The sequence below is a fragment of the Notechis scutatus genome, chromosome 4 (genome assembly GCF_049901735.1).
Source record: "Notechis scutatus isolate UNSWTSFEM ecotype Mainland chromosome 4, rNotScu1.2, whole genome shotgun sequence".
NCBI lineage: Eukaryota > Metazoa > Chordata > Lepidosauria > Squamata > Elapidae > Notechis > Notechis scutatus.
Window position 1 is genome coordinate 127926321 of NC_142012.1, and position 13461 is coordinate 127939781.

Below are 13461 nucleotides of genomic sequence, written 5' to 3' on the forward strand. Positions count from 1 at the left end.
GTAATTCAGTATCAGTGCTAGCATGTTGCATAGCTAGCTGGAGAATTCTGGGAGTTGAAGTCCACAAATCTTAAAGCTACCAAATTAGAGACCTCTGCTTTAAAATAAAGGTCCTAATATTCACAAATTTAAAACTCTATCTGTAGTAAGACATGCTGCTTAGGCCAGCATTTCTTTTTCAAAGGGCTTCTCAGAGGCAAACCACAGATCTATTCAAGTCTACTCCAGTTGCCTTCTTCAATACAAAGGTTTCAGGGTGCAATATGCAATGAATAGTCTATTCCTCTGCTGTTTGTAGCTGACCAGAAAAGAATGTAAGAAGCAAATATTAATCCTTATTGCTTCTGCTATTGCCAGCTTGTTAGAAAAGGGCAGGTGAACAGCTAGTATCTACTAAGGGGGAAAGAAACTGAGCCAGGAGATTGCATGAATTAGCAATGAGATCTGTGTTTTGGTATGAGCCTTTTAAAAAGCCAACATGTCACCTTCTTTTTGAAATTTGCTAGATTGGCTTTGACTTCCTGATTCAGGACACAGCTAGCCCTGACCTGCTTTTGGAACCTCATTTATGGCTATTATGTAGTCATTAGTAATATCCTTCCCTAGAAACCAAAGGCAACCACCAGCAGATTTGTGAAGGTATAAGCCTATTTAAAGTAGAAGTGATTTGCTACTGAAGCCAGGACACCAGTAAATGCTTGTCAGCCCAATAATTTTATAGCCGAGTTTTAAAAATGGTTACATTTTTATTTTAAAGTAAGGAAAACCAGTCAGATACTGGCATCTGCACTTCCTACTGACATAGCAACATCTGTTAAATATTTACTCTTGTACAAAACAAGTAGTTTTCAAATTACTTCTTCATTAGCTACTAAGAAACGGAGAGGATGTTAACAGAACTAAGTGCAAAAGGAATAACAATAATTTTAGATGACTCGGCAGTTAATGCATTATTAACTGTTCCTACTCAATTGCAAAACACATAATTTTGCCTAGCTGAATTTTCAGCCCTCAGCCTGCACAACAGCCTAAATTTACACAAATCATACTGGGTGACCCTGGACTGGATGTGATTATTCAGAGATATTTTATCTTTGAACTGTCATGAAGATAAATATCTGGGAGCAGTACCATTATATTCTCGTATTTTGAATGAAGAATAAAACAATTACAATTTTAAAAATATATTCCAATCATAACATATTTTGGCATGCATGGAAAGGAATCTGTAAAATAAGATGGGAGATGCTAAGGGTTAGTGATGAATGAGATGCCATGTGATAAGTGTTCTGGGAGAATTGCAAAGTTCTGCTATTGTGATATTGACTGTCCTTGGGAGTCACTTAGATCAGCAAAGATGCAGAATGATGAGGAAAAATGACTTGCTGGCTTGACAGACTGAAGGGCAAATCAAAGTAGTCAAGAAGCCCAATCACAAAGAAAGCAAGACTTGGGGGGTGGGTCGGTTGAAGAAGCAGATCACCCCATCTTTACAAGACAGTGCTTGAAACACGAAAAACAAGAAACAATGCTAGCAATGCCTGAACAGAAAGGAAAAGTCCTTTATTGTACACAGTACAGAACGTAATGCAGCTTTGCAGGAGATACATAAGCCCTGCTCAGGCAATAAACATTTCACATCAATCCTCAGATTAACTCTTTTTGTTGTTCCAAGTAATGCAATCATCATAAAACGAACTCAGAGGCATTGCAATTCTACTAAATTCTGGCTTGACATTTGTACTATGTACTCCCAAACCAAATTAAAGAAATTGACAAACAAAACTAAAACAGTTAATTCCACTGGTTTGGTTCAGCCCTGAGGCAGAATTGGGATGGCAGCAGTCCTGTGCTTTGTGACAGGCCACCTGATACATTCTGGGGAGAGTTGCTGAGTCGTTTATAAAGAGTTTTAGAAAAAAAGGAAGTTAATCAAAAAAAACCAAGTTATCAAAGCAGAAAAAGGAATCCTATACAGCATTTACAATGAAACATGGAACTGAGATGCATATTAGGCCAAGCACATTACTGGTACGTGCCAGCAAGGCTCACAGGAAAGAGTGGGGGTGGGTGGGGGATTTCTGAAGGATCCAGAGAAGTTTTATAAATATATACATACATGTATGTATGTATACTGTACACACGTACACTGAGTAACTTGCCTTTCTCCCCATTCTCTAAATTTTTACAAAAAAGTTTTATGTCTTAAAATCGCCATTAGGCAACAAATATCTGAAAGCGTAACACAATTTAAGTGAAAAATACATCTGTTTACACATGCTTCATCTCTCTTACTTGCAAGTTCAGCAACAATTGAAAAAAAAAAACAGTTTAGCAATAGCCAGCCAGCAGTAGCGAGGTGAATGCTACCAAGGATCAAAACTGCTATTTTGGGAAAGTTCAGTGACTAGAGTTGCCTTGTACGGCAGACATGCTGTTCTCTAACAGATAAAAAGCCAAGCAACTCTCATTTGCTGTTTAGAAGGAACACATTTTTAATGCAGAGCAAGCTGTGTAAACGGTTTGGGGCAGCATCAAGTGCAGAGGCAGACAACAAAGCTGCATAGGGTAGGGCATGCATTTCAACTACTTCCTCCCAAGCTGCAGCACCTTTAGTATAAATGCTGCCAGAAGCAAGAAACTGTCTTTGACTAGGGAATAAAAAAGCCCAACCACCAAACATTTGGATTCAAAAGTTGCCCCTTAAACTTGGCAGTTTTGTGGCCATGCTTCCTTTTCCTGTCTCTAAAAGCAAACCATTCACATGCAGTCTTTTAGCAGAGAGGGTAGATTCAAAGGGTCTGCGTATTTTAAGTGCTGTCCTTTGGACTGCCTTTCTGAGATCAATAATAACCACAAAAGTAAGGAGAAAGACAACCAGAAGAAAAGGCTTTCTCAGATTGAAGAGTTCTGCACTGAGAATATAGGAAGAAGTGGCCAAGTTAGCTCCAACAAGTCAGCCATTCCACACTAAACCACCGCCTCTTCCAAAAAGGCTTTCGCAGCACTGGCTCATTTTCTCTGCAAATTAGAGCCCTTTCCCTTACACAAGGAAGAGTACAAAAAAATAATGATTGTTACATAGCATTTTTTCTTGACAATTCGCTAATCAGAGTCCCTTGAAGTCCTGCAAGCATGTACATCACACATGTTCCTAGCAACAGGATCCAGTGCCACCTGCCAAATGCTTTTCATGACTGCAGCCAAGGAATCAAGAACTGGATATCCTATTCACTAGTCATGTTATAGTCAGTTCTGAAGGATAGAGGACCTCAAAGTAATTTATCTTCTGATAATATCTGCAAGGAGCAGTTTTATGAACAGAAATTCTTTATGAAAGTAATTTGCCCTTATTTATTGGAGCTGCAGCCTCCAATGTCAGTTGCTGAGCAAGTCAGTAAGCAAAGGCCTCAGCATATGGGAGGCTGCTGCATCGGTCCAGGTCAAGGAGGTATGCGGAATTATCTTCAAAATGTGTCAGAGGTAAGGTGTCATCTTCATTCACATGGCAGTCTGGTTCAGCTTTTAAAAATGGACGTTGATTGTCAGGGAAGGCCATGGAAAAAAGGGCATCAGGATCACAAACAAATTTATAGACGTATCGCTCTCCGGCCACCTGGAAAGAAAGAGAAGATCCTGTTAGAATACAGGTGAAGAATGCTGAGATGCAAAGTAACCAGCCTTGCTTAAGTTCCTTCCACCCTTTCCTCCCAAATAAATGTAAGCTAGTTGTTTGGAAAGACACCAAGGAACAGTGGGCTGGCGTAGTTCATTCAGTCAGGCAGACAGAATAGGAGTAAAGCTAATCCTAAAAAAAGGTCATCTTTATATCCAAGACTATTTCTATGTAACCACACTGTTCTGACAGTGTGAATAAAAAACTTCCTTACCTTTTGCATGATGCCTTTTTCATAGTAATAACGAAGAGAACGACTGAGCTTGTCATAGTTCATAGCTGGTCGATTTTTCTGAATCCCCCATCGACGAGCTACCTAAAAAGATAAAAAATGCAATTATGAAGCTGTTCAGAGTTTGCCAGTTCTAAGAATATCACTGAAAAGAATAAACCATAAGTCTGGGTGTCAAATGAAAAATGTATTTTGTTTAGAATCTGAAATGAACAGATTGTATCTTGGAAATTCTGCTGAACTAAGTAAGACCTGTAGCCTGTGGTTCAGCAGACCTAATCCAAAATATTTTGGTTGTTCTTGTTTTCAGCCAAGACAAAAACAGGAAGATTTTGTGAGGTAATATGGAAAGTTGTCTTGCCTTCCTCTTGCCTCTACTTCTGTATGAGTTTTTTGATTATAGTCTATTTTCTGATCTTCTCAATACATGTCCCTAATTGGATCTTTGGTACCAAGTTTTTCAATAGAAAAAAATAGGACTGCCAATAATACTAACATATTCCAAATTATTTTGAGAGAAGACACCAGTTCTTAGAAAATATCTGACATAAGAGTGATCACCCCAGCCCCCAATCTCCCACTCATGGACTGACAAGAGTTATACAGGATTTGGGATTTTATAGGCACTTCACTCAAATCTAGAATATACATTTCTCACAGTACTGAATCAGGGCTACATACAACTTGCCATAGATGCCCATATATAATTTTCAAGTCACACCCAAGTTACATACTTAATTTTCCCACCCCACTCTAAACATATATTTCCCAACATGACTGTGGGAAGAAAGAAGGTTTAGCTTTCATATCATTCATATCATCGATTCCCTTTTTGCAGATATCAACTCCTCCTTTACCGTTATATATTTTGCTTTACAAACTATTTTTCAAAAAAGATTAGTATTGCTAAATGGTGCACTTTATAACTAAGCACAAAGCAGTAAAGACCTACAGATATTGTTAAAATAAACTCAGCTTATTTCAGAGATGTAAAGTACCACATCTGCTCCTTGTGGCTTCTGAAAAGTCACTGAGAACTATCCCAATATCTTTGGCCAAGTCATAGAGTAGTGACCAAAAAAGCCATTAGCACGACATCTTTATTGACTGCATTTGAAACCACAGCTAGTCAGACATGACAGGAAACAACAGAAGAACAGAGAACCTGATGGGTTGCAACAACACTGATTAAATTCTAATACAACTATGCAGCAGTAATATAAAGGGGATTACTCATTTCAGCTCTTTGAGAGTGGGATCTGATGACATAATCTGGTTGCCAACCAACCTGCTGTTTCCCAGGGGATTTATGGAACAGACAATCAGTCAGCACTCAGAAAAGATTAATAGGATTTCCAAGCACTAAGTGCACTAAAACAGCCTACGTTCACCTGAGGCATTGCAAAAGCCTAGAACAGCAATCTCAATCAAATACATAGAGTGTTTCCAATGACCTTAACAGCTCTACAGATAATTATGTTCATATGTAATTATGTACTGGTTAGATTATCTTTCTCCATCAGAGTAAAGATAAAATGATGAAAGAAAATTCAAGAGTGAATTAAATACATATATTATTATCAGAGAAATCAGAATTTATTCACTGAATGCCCTGCATTATTGCAGTTACTGTAGATAGCAATTCATGTATCACCCACAACATACTTCCTTATCTACTGAAACATTTCAATTAAAGCCACAAGAAAAGGGACATTAGAAAGAAAAACTGGTTTGTATTTCACATATCTTTCTCTGCCCGCCCCCATCCCAAACTTTGCTATTGCTCATTCATATCATAAAGGGGCAATTATAGTCAATACATTCAGTAGCACTGCCGTATCAAAGCAAAGGCAGACACGTTGTAGCCTACATCATCTTTTTTAAGCTTACAGGTTTAAGTTAAACTCTAAAGCAGGGGTGTCCAACCTTGGCAACTTTAAGACTTGTGGACTTCAAAGCTGGCTGAGGAATTCTGGGAGTTGAAGTCCACAAGTCTTAAAGTTGCCAAGGTTGGACACCCCTGCTCTAAAGTTTCCAGATCTGAAGTTGGCTTGCTAAATTTTGCATGTTTAGATAAAAGCTTTTTGCATTGCAGATGCCACACACATCCAAGCACCCCTTTAGCAATTCTGACATGATCGTGTTCCAGCACCAGACTCTGACACTATCCATTTTAACAGTAATTTTATTAAAAAATATAATTACAAAATACAAAAATAAAAAATAGAAGGCGCAGAAACACAAAAAATAGAGGAATAGAAAATACTAAATAGAAATTTATAAAGATATGAATTTTCCCTTCATCACAACCAGTATAAACAATTTTAATAACTTATCAACTTCTTCTGTAATACAACAAATGATCTCTTCCCATATTCTATCTCTATCATCTATAAACAAATCCTTAAAGTCTCATCATTTTACTGCTGATATCAGCAAATGTCCATGAAGGGATACCAGAGATCAGAATATATTAAACTTTAATATTGATCAAATAAGCCAACTTTATAGCTATAGAGGCAGACACTGTTAAGATTATCTTCTGGGTTCATTGTTCAAAAACAGCCTTCGATATATCCAATGTTAAAATATTTTACTCAATTCTGTGAAAGTCAAATTTAAGGGTTCTTCTCCTTTAATTGTAATCTTTAGTTCCTTCCTGTCCCCTCTAGTGTTCAACCTTCAAAAACCCATTCTATCATGTTTTTTTTAAAGAATTCGAATCAAAAGCATGTTCCCATGGGATGGATTCTTATAATTAATTCCAAAACCTTATTTCAAATTTATCTGACCCTTACTGTCTATTTGCAACTTTCTAAAATCCAAATTTTAACTACCTTTTATTATTTATTATTTTTTAAATTAAGTCTTTAAACATGTAATTAATACCTCCTTCATGAAGGATTGAAGGAAACTTACCCAGTGCTGTAAACACTGTCAATTTAAAGGCTCCTAATTTCTGAAAGGCAGTTAACAAGCAATTTCCAAAAGTGATTAGAAAAGGAACTATGCAAACTTAGTGCTCTTTCAAAGGCACTGACTACAGTTTGAACAAGAGGATCTAGGTCTCTAGGACAATTTATCACAGCAAACTCACCAGAACCATTTCATTGAGGCTATCCTGGCATGACCATCTCACCGTGGGACAACTTAACACAATGTTATCTGCCATTATTTCTTCTTCATTATTTCTATTATTACTGATGGAAATAATGTTGAAGAAACAGTGATGAATAACATTTGTCACTCTGAATTATCCCACATGGACTGTCTTGTGGCGAGCTGAGCATGCTGAGATGGCCATGCTGGATTGGCCACAAGATGGCTGCATTGAGTTGGCCGTGATGAGTTCTCCCATTCCATGAGCAAGATGGTTAGTTCTTCACCTCCCAGAGATCTAAACCCACCAGAAATCATTAATGTTGGTTAATGGTGTTCTTGTGGCACTACAAATACCTTATACAGAGATTGCAGATGTTTTTCAGAAACAATGACATATACCAGTGATGGCGAACCTTTTTGGCATAGAGTGCCCAAACAGGAACAAGTGTGCATGTGCATGTGCCGAAAAACCAAAGATCAGCTGGCTGGTGCATGCATGCCTGTTTTTTGGCTGTTTTGGGGGCCATTTTCAGGCCATTTTGGGGCCATTTTAGGTTGTTTTAGGCCCAAAAATGACCCGAAAATGGCCTGAAAAAAGCCCCAAAATATGATGTTTTCTGGCCAATTTTTTGGCCATTTTCCGGTGCTCCGGTGCCTGCGAAGGCTAGCTGGCCAGTGCTCATGTGCATGCCAAAAACAGAGGAGCAGCTGGCGATGGCATGTGTGCCCACTGAGAGGGCTCTGCGTACCACCTCTGGCACATGTGCCATAGGTTTGCCATCACAGCCATATATAATATACATTTTGCTTGGTTCAACTGCAATTTTGTCTATTGAATGATATAATCATAATGGTGAGATAAGAGAAAAGTCTGAAATTGAAAGATAATTGAGCCAATTAAGAAAGGGAAATTCTTTTGGCAAATATCCAGAGCACTGCAACAACCAAATCAAGTGATTTTCTGCTTAACATATTCAGCAAAAGATGTGGAACTGACTTTCACCATCTCTTCTATGTGTGACTTAAGATATTCTGGAGAAGACTGAATAAGTAGAGTCACATGAAGACAGGAATTGCTTTATTTGCAACTTTTATTCCTGCTATTGCTGTGAGAACTATTCATTTGAAACTGAAAGATAGTTCTGAGCTAATAGTTACAGAACAGATAGATCTACTTATGCAGAATCATATTTATGCAGAATCAATCTTATTGAGGTATAGTATTCCTTAGCAGTAAATAAAACATTCTGAGATACTGCAGGAATGCTAATAAAAGTTCTTTATTGCAGCAATGTGCAAAAGAAATCATAAATTCTGCAAAGGATAAAATATGTAGAAACGATCTCCATATCTACTTACTTGTTATGTTTCAATCAAATATAGCAGGCTTCCCCTGAAATGTGGGGAATACAAATGAATTGGCAAAAGACTTTGCAAGGTCCTTGGCAGAGATTCAACTTGGCCAATCTCTGATATTTGACTTATGATGGATACAACCGTAATGGTGAGAGATGTAGAGATTTTTTTTGTTTGTTTTTACCTCTTCTGGCTCAATTAGCTTGAATTCCATGCCCCTTCCAGTCCAAGCAATGAAATGAGCATTGGCTGGGTCATCCAGGAGTGTGACAAGAAACTGCCACAATTGGAGAGATCCTCTTCTTTGATAAGGAGGCCCTTCCCGATATACAGTGGGTTCTTGTTTCACTTTACCTGTTTGCAACAACACACATCAATTAGAATTAACATTTGAACATCTCCACCATTGGCTTCTAAAGATTCAGGGTTAGGGTTTCAATTTCAATGTTTCTACAGAAAGCCAAATGTATGGCTGCAAAGCTGACTAGCAATGGCTTTTTTTTTTTTTTGCATATACTATGGTGAGGAGATATCTGTTAGTAGCTGAAGAGGAAATTTTTATGCAGCTGGTTACCAGCACTTTTTCTGTGTGGTGCATCATCAAAATAACAAAGAAAGCTTTAACAGCAAGGGGTCCTATCTTTCAGCAATTGTACCCATGATCTGTAGATTTGACATTCAAGATCTCCTTTAAAACAAATGGGATGCATACTAGCTAAAAGAATGTGTTGGATTTGGGCAGCTATAACAAATTTGAATATTAATTCTTACTTTCAACTGCAGTTATAGATCACCACCCCACAGAGTGCCTTTACCTTCCATTCTTTCTGGTACAACACAAGTGTCATCAAAGTACAATTGGGCATCTTTCTCATAGGAGAACCCTGGGAAAAGAGAAGACATATTCAACAGGTGTGTTGCTCTGTACTTCTCTCTCACTCGCTTACACACACACACTCTCTCTCTCCTTCTCTCTCTCAACACACACACACACACAAAGTAAGCATTTCCATTAAGAATAGTTTGATACAGGGCATAGCTTTGCTTGTTGGCAGCAATAATATTCAGCTGTTCACTAAAACTGAAAGGTAAGGCCTTGAATTTATTTGCAAATATGCCAGCTGCTATTTTTGCATCTCTAAAAGTCTGTCCAGAGTTGGCTTGTACATAGCTGGATTTGCATGTTGGTGACAAAATGAAAGTATAGAAAAGCCAAAGTACTTCCAAATCGAGTAGGCTTACAGTACCTTGAGATTAAAGTACTTCCAATAGAGTGCATCACCTACATAGACTCTGCCAGTCCCCAGTCTGCTACTTTGACTGGGAGGAACAAACAGTACAATCCAATTCAGCAGAGCCCACTAGTGTTATAAAACATATTTATGGCTTAACTTTTCCCCAAATCTCTTCCTACTAATTGAATGAACCTGAACCAAATCTGTGATTTCAATTAAGCTGTTCTGAAAAGTAGTAACCTTTGAAGTGTTCAGATTGTACTAAACTTGCCAAATACCTAAATTGCTAAAACTGAATCATTCCAAAGCTATGTGCAGATTTCTGTGGGATAACCTCTCCTACATATTTCCTGTATTGCTGGCCCAATTATGAGTAGTTAGACAACACTCTTTTTCTCCTCACACCCATCACTTCCCTTTCTCTCTTTATTTCTAAATTTGCTACCGTACTTTTTCTTCATTTTTTAAAAATAAAGTCAACATAAGAGACCCTCTTATGTGGTTTCTTATGGTATGGGGGATGCTGCAGAAAGAAAATGTGTTTCTTAATTTTCTTCATTGCAGTTGCTTCTTTTACATGGCATCTCTCTCCCCCTCCCATCTAAACTGGAATTTTATGCATCCAAATATTTGTTGTGTGCTGTATAATAATGTATAAATCATCAGAAATGAATTCCAATTACACTGACACATAAATATTATTTATTTATTAATTTGAACAATGCTTCTATTTCCCTAAGACCAGGAACAGTTATTTTCTTCATTGAAAGCAAATCTATGTAATATCTCTAAAGTAAGCCTTAAAAGATTAATCACATTTATCTACCAGTAACAATGCATAACGAGTGGTGAGCAACATTCCCGTTCTCTTAGTATCTGTATAATTATGTAGCATTCCTTATCCTATATTACTCTGAATTATGCTTTGCGAGTATATAAATGTGGGTGGAGTTAATGGCTTACCATCATGGTTGTTGGGAAAGTATCCCCCTCCTGTAGCATATGCCGATTGGCAGTTAGGCACTTCTAAATAAAAATTAAAAAGAATTGAAGCCTGAGTAAATTCCAGAATAAACTATACACACTTCAATTCTTGTTCAAGTGAAGTAGTGGGCAGAAAAGGCTTCATGTATAAAAATGATAAATCTAAGCATTTCTACTCTAGTTAGAGAAATAATATTAAACTTCATTGCCCAATTCCTAAGCATTTTTCTGAATATAGCCTTCATCCAAGAAAAAGATACCCAGTTCCCCTGAAAATGCTGAAGTGCATATTTACTTGAAGGAAAGCCCAGTAGAAAGTTATATGGTGCATTTCAAATAAAAATGAATAGGACCCACAGTAACACTTCTGAAAGATATGAGAATCAAATAATTTCCAACCAAAAGAAATGGAATAAAACAGCAGGATAGTCTGGCTTTGCAAATTACATCAGGCAACCTGTGTGCCCAAATGAGTACATGTTAGATTCTGGTGAACCTTCCCTTAGATACCATTCAGATGAATACTTTAAAAAACTGTACGGCATCAGATATGTGTGAAATTTAAGCATGTTCTGAAAAGATCTTTCTCCTGTCATAGTATTTCCAACCCCAACCCCCAATATTACTAATCAGCTGTAGAAGTACACTAAGGTACAAATTATTGAGACTCTAACCAGGCTAATTGGTTTATTACATCACTTGGCTAACACAGAGAATATCTGAATGGCAGTATAGCACAAATAAATGTTTGGAAGCAATTCCTGTAATTAATAACTCATATTTTCTCAAAACCAATGTTAATATAATTCCCCTAACCTCAACTTTCACTTATTAACATTCCTCGGATGTCTGCAAACTCTTCAGATAAGCAAAGTTGTAACAAATATCCAAGCCAGGGATGTGAATATTTAATAGTGAAATCATTTTTCAAACACTGGTTTTCAACTTTCCATACATGAACAAGAAAAACAAATGAAGGTTTAAATACGTGAAGCTGTTTTTATGAAGAATCAAACCATTGGATTTATCTACTGTAATACTAGTTTACTTTAATCAGTATTGGCTTTTCAAGCTGAAATCTTTCCTATTGCCTTCTATCTGATCCTTTCAATTAGAAATGCATTTTATGCATCTGAGGCATACATTAAAAACTGGACTATGTTCTTTCCCATAATACCTCCATATTTTCTGAGCCACAAAAGTTTAAGCCTCTAATGAGAAGTATTTGATCTTCCTCCCTTGGTGCTTAGTTTATTTACCTCCTGGGATATTCCAGTGAATCATGATGAATCAATATCTAAATAGAGAATACCTTGGATCTGTGAACAATAAATAATACAGTCCCTTGAAAATCAGGTGTGTCATATTATTCCTGGAAGTAGTAATGCAATCTGCCTCCCTACTGCAGCTGTCTTTCCCCAGAGGGCAAAGCCTCTTGCATCCCTTTTCAACAGCCCCTGGAAGAAATATTTATGAACCTGCAGAATAGATTGGCAAATGGTATTCAAAATACACATTTAAAAGATAGGCTTCATGTTTTGCATTCCACCTGACAACACATGAGAAGCAGGGAAAGAAGATAAAAAAAATCCTTTAACTTTAGATCTTCTGCCATCTGTTCCACTTAGCTTCTAAGAGGTCCCGGTATTTTTAGACCTAAGGAGATTTGTAGCAATGTAGTTAGCTTTGCATCAGGAACAGCTGCAACTAACACCTAACCAGAATTCCTTCCCATCCCCTTGGCCCAAGGTGTGTTTAGAGGCAACCAAATGTCAGCTACAAGTTCAGAGATTTTCTATGGCAAACAGAAGATGGAAGAGCTTTTGCACACAAAAAGCCTGTCTGTTTCTCTCTCTTTGTAATGGCTTTTCAGAGTAAGTTTAAATCCTGCAACATTTGTAGAATGCCTCTTTTTCACAAAATAGAAAAACATAGGCTTATATTCTAACTAGGTTAAATGCTGCTACAAATGGCAGCTTTTTTTTTTTCTATTTCACCAGAGAGATGGAGAGAAACTGTAAGGGAAAAATCCAATTTAGCAGATGGAGAAGCAGGTACAACTGTTTTTTCTATAGTTCTCTATATTATTTATAAATATGAATCTATAATAATTGGAACTGGCAATTCAGTTGTTAAGCAAAGTGGTTGCTAAATGAAACTGAGATTATGCTTACAATCTTACTTCACCTTTGCTTTACAGATGTGGAAAGGTTAGAAATGCAAGAACTAGTTGCAAAGATACTTTTTCATTTTCATTGTAACTGTGAATGGTTCTTCAATGAGTCAGTCACTAAACAAGGACTATTGGCATCCCTGTTTTGCAAGAATGAGAGAAGCAGCAGCCACTGTACTTCCTTTAGGAGCTCTGGCATGTACCTTTCATTTTGTGGTATGCAGGCAACAATATTGCCTTGAAATATAATCTCTATATTAGCAATCCTTATTTGTATTATTGAGATAACACTGTTGCAAAATAATGTATATCAAAGAAATGAATATGGTGAAAGAGAGAAGTAAACAGTATCAAGATGATGAATACAGGATGGACGATTATTTTTTTTGCAGTGTCAAAGGTGAACCTTGAGGAAAAAGGAAAATAAAGGAAAAGACAGAAGAATAAAATCAAGAACTAGGAAATACTGAATGAAATTTATTCAAATGTTAGAGTAACAAAATAAATGGAAGGTGGATGTAAGGTAAAAGGATGCAGAAGCTATTTTGTACAGAATGAAAGTGTTTACAAAAGTGTCATAGAAATGTGCAGAGCTATGGTTATGGGAAGTATGAAAATGATTGCTTAAGGAAATGATAAAATGAAAGATAATATATAATGTGTACATAGAGAAATATGTGAAATGTCACCAGAGTTACCATAG

The 13461-nt window shown here is 37.0% G+C and overlaps 1 protein-coding gene across 1 annotated transcript in view; it reads right to left on the bottom strand.

The window, feature by feature from the left end:
• Positions 1-1538: 1538 nt before the first annotated feature.
• Positions 1539-13461, bottom strand: part of ETV5 (ETS variant transcription factor 5) — a 32918-nt gene continuing 20995 nt past the window's right edge. The window contains exons 9-13 of the mRNA XM_026689165.2: positions 10565-10627; positions 9182-9250; positions 8551-8720; positions 3891-3992; positions 1539-3616 (exon numbers count right to left, since the gene is read on the bottom strand). Of these exons, the coding sequence (XP_026544950.2) occupies positions 3395-3616; positions 3891-3992; positions 8551-8720; positions 9182-9250; positions 10565-10627 (626 nt within the window). The 3' untranslated portion in view covers positions 1539-3394. The remainder of the gene's footprint in view (positions 3617-3890; positions 3993-8550; positions 8721-9181; positions 9251-10564; positions 10628-13461) is intronic.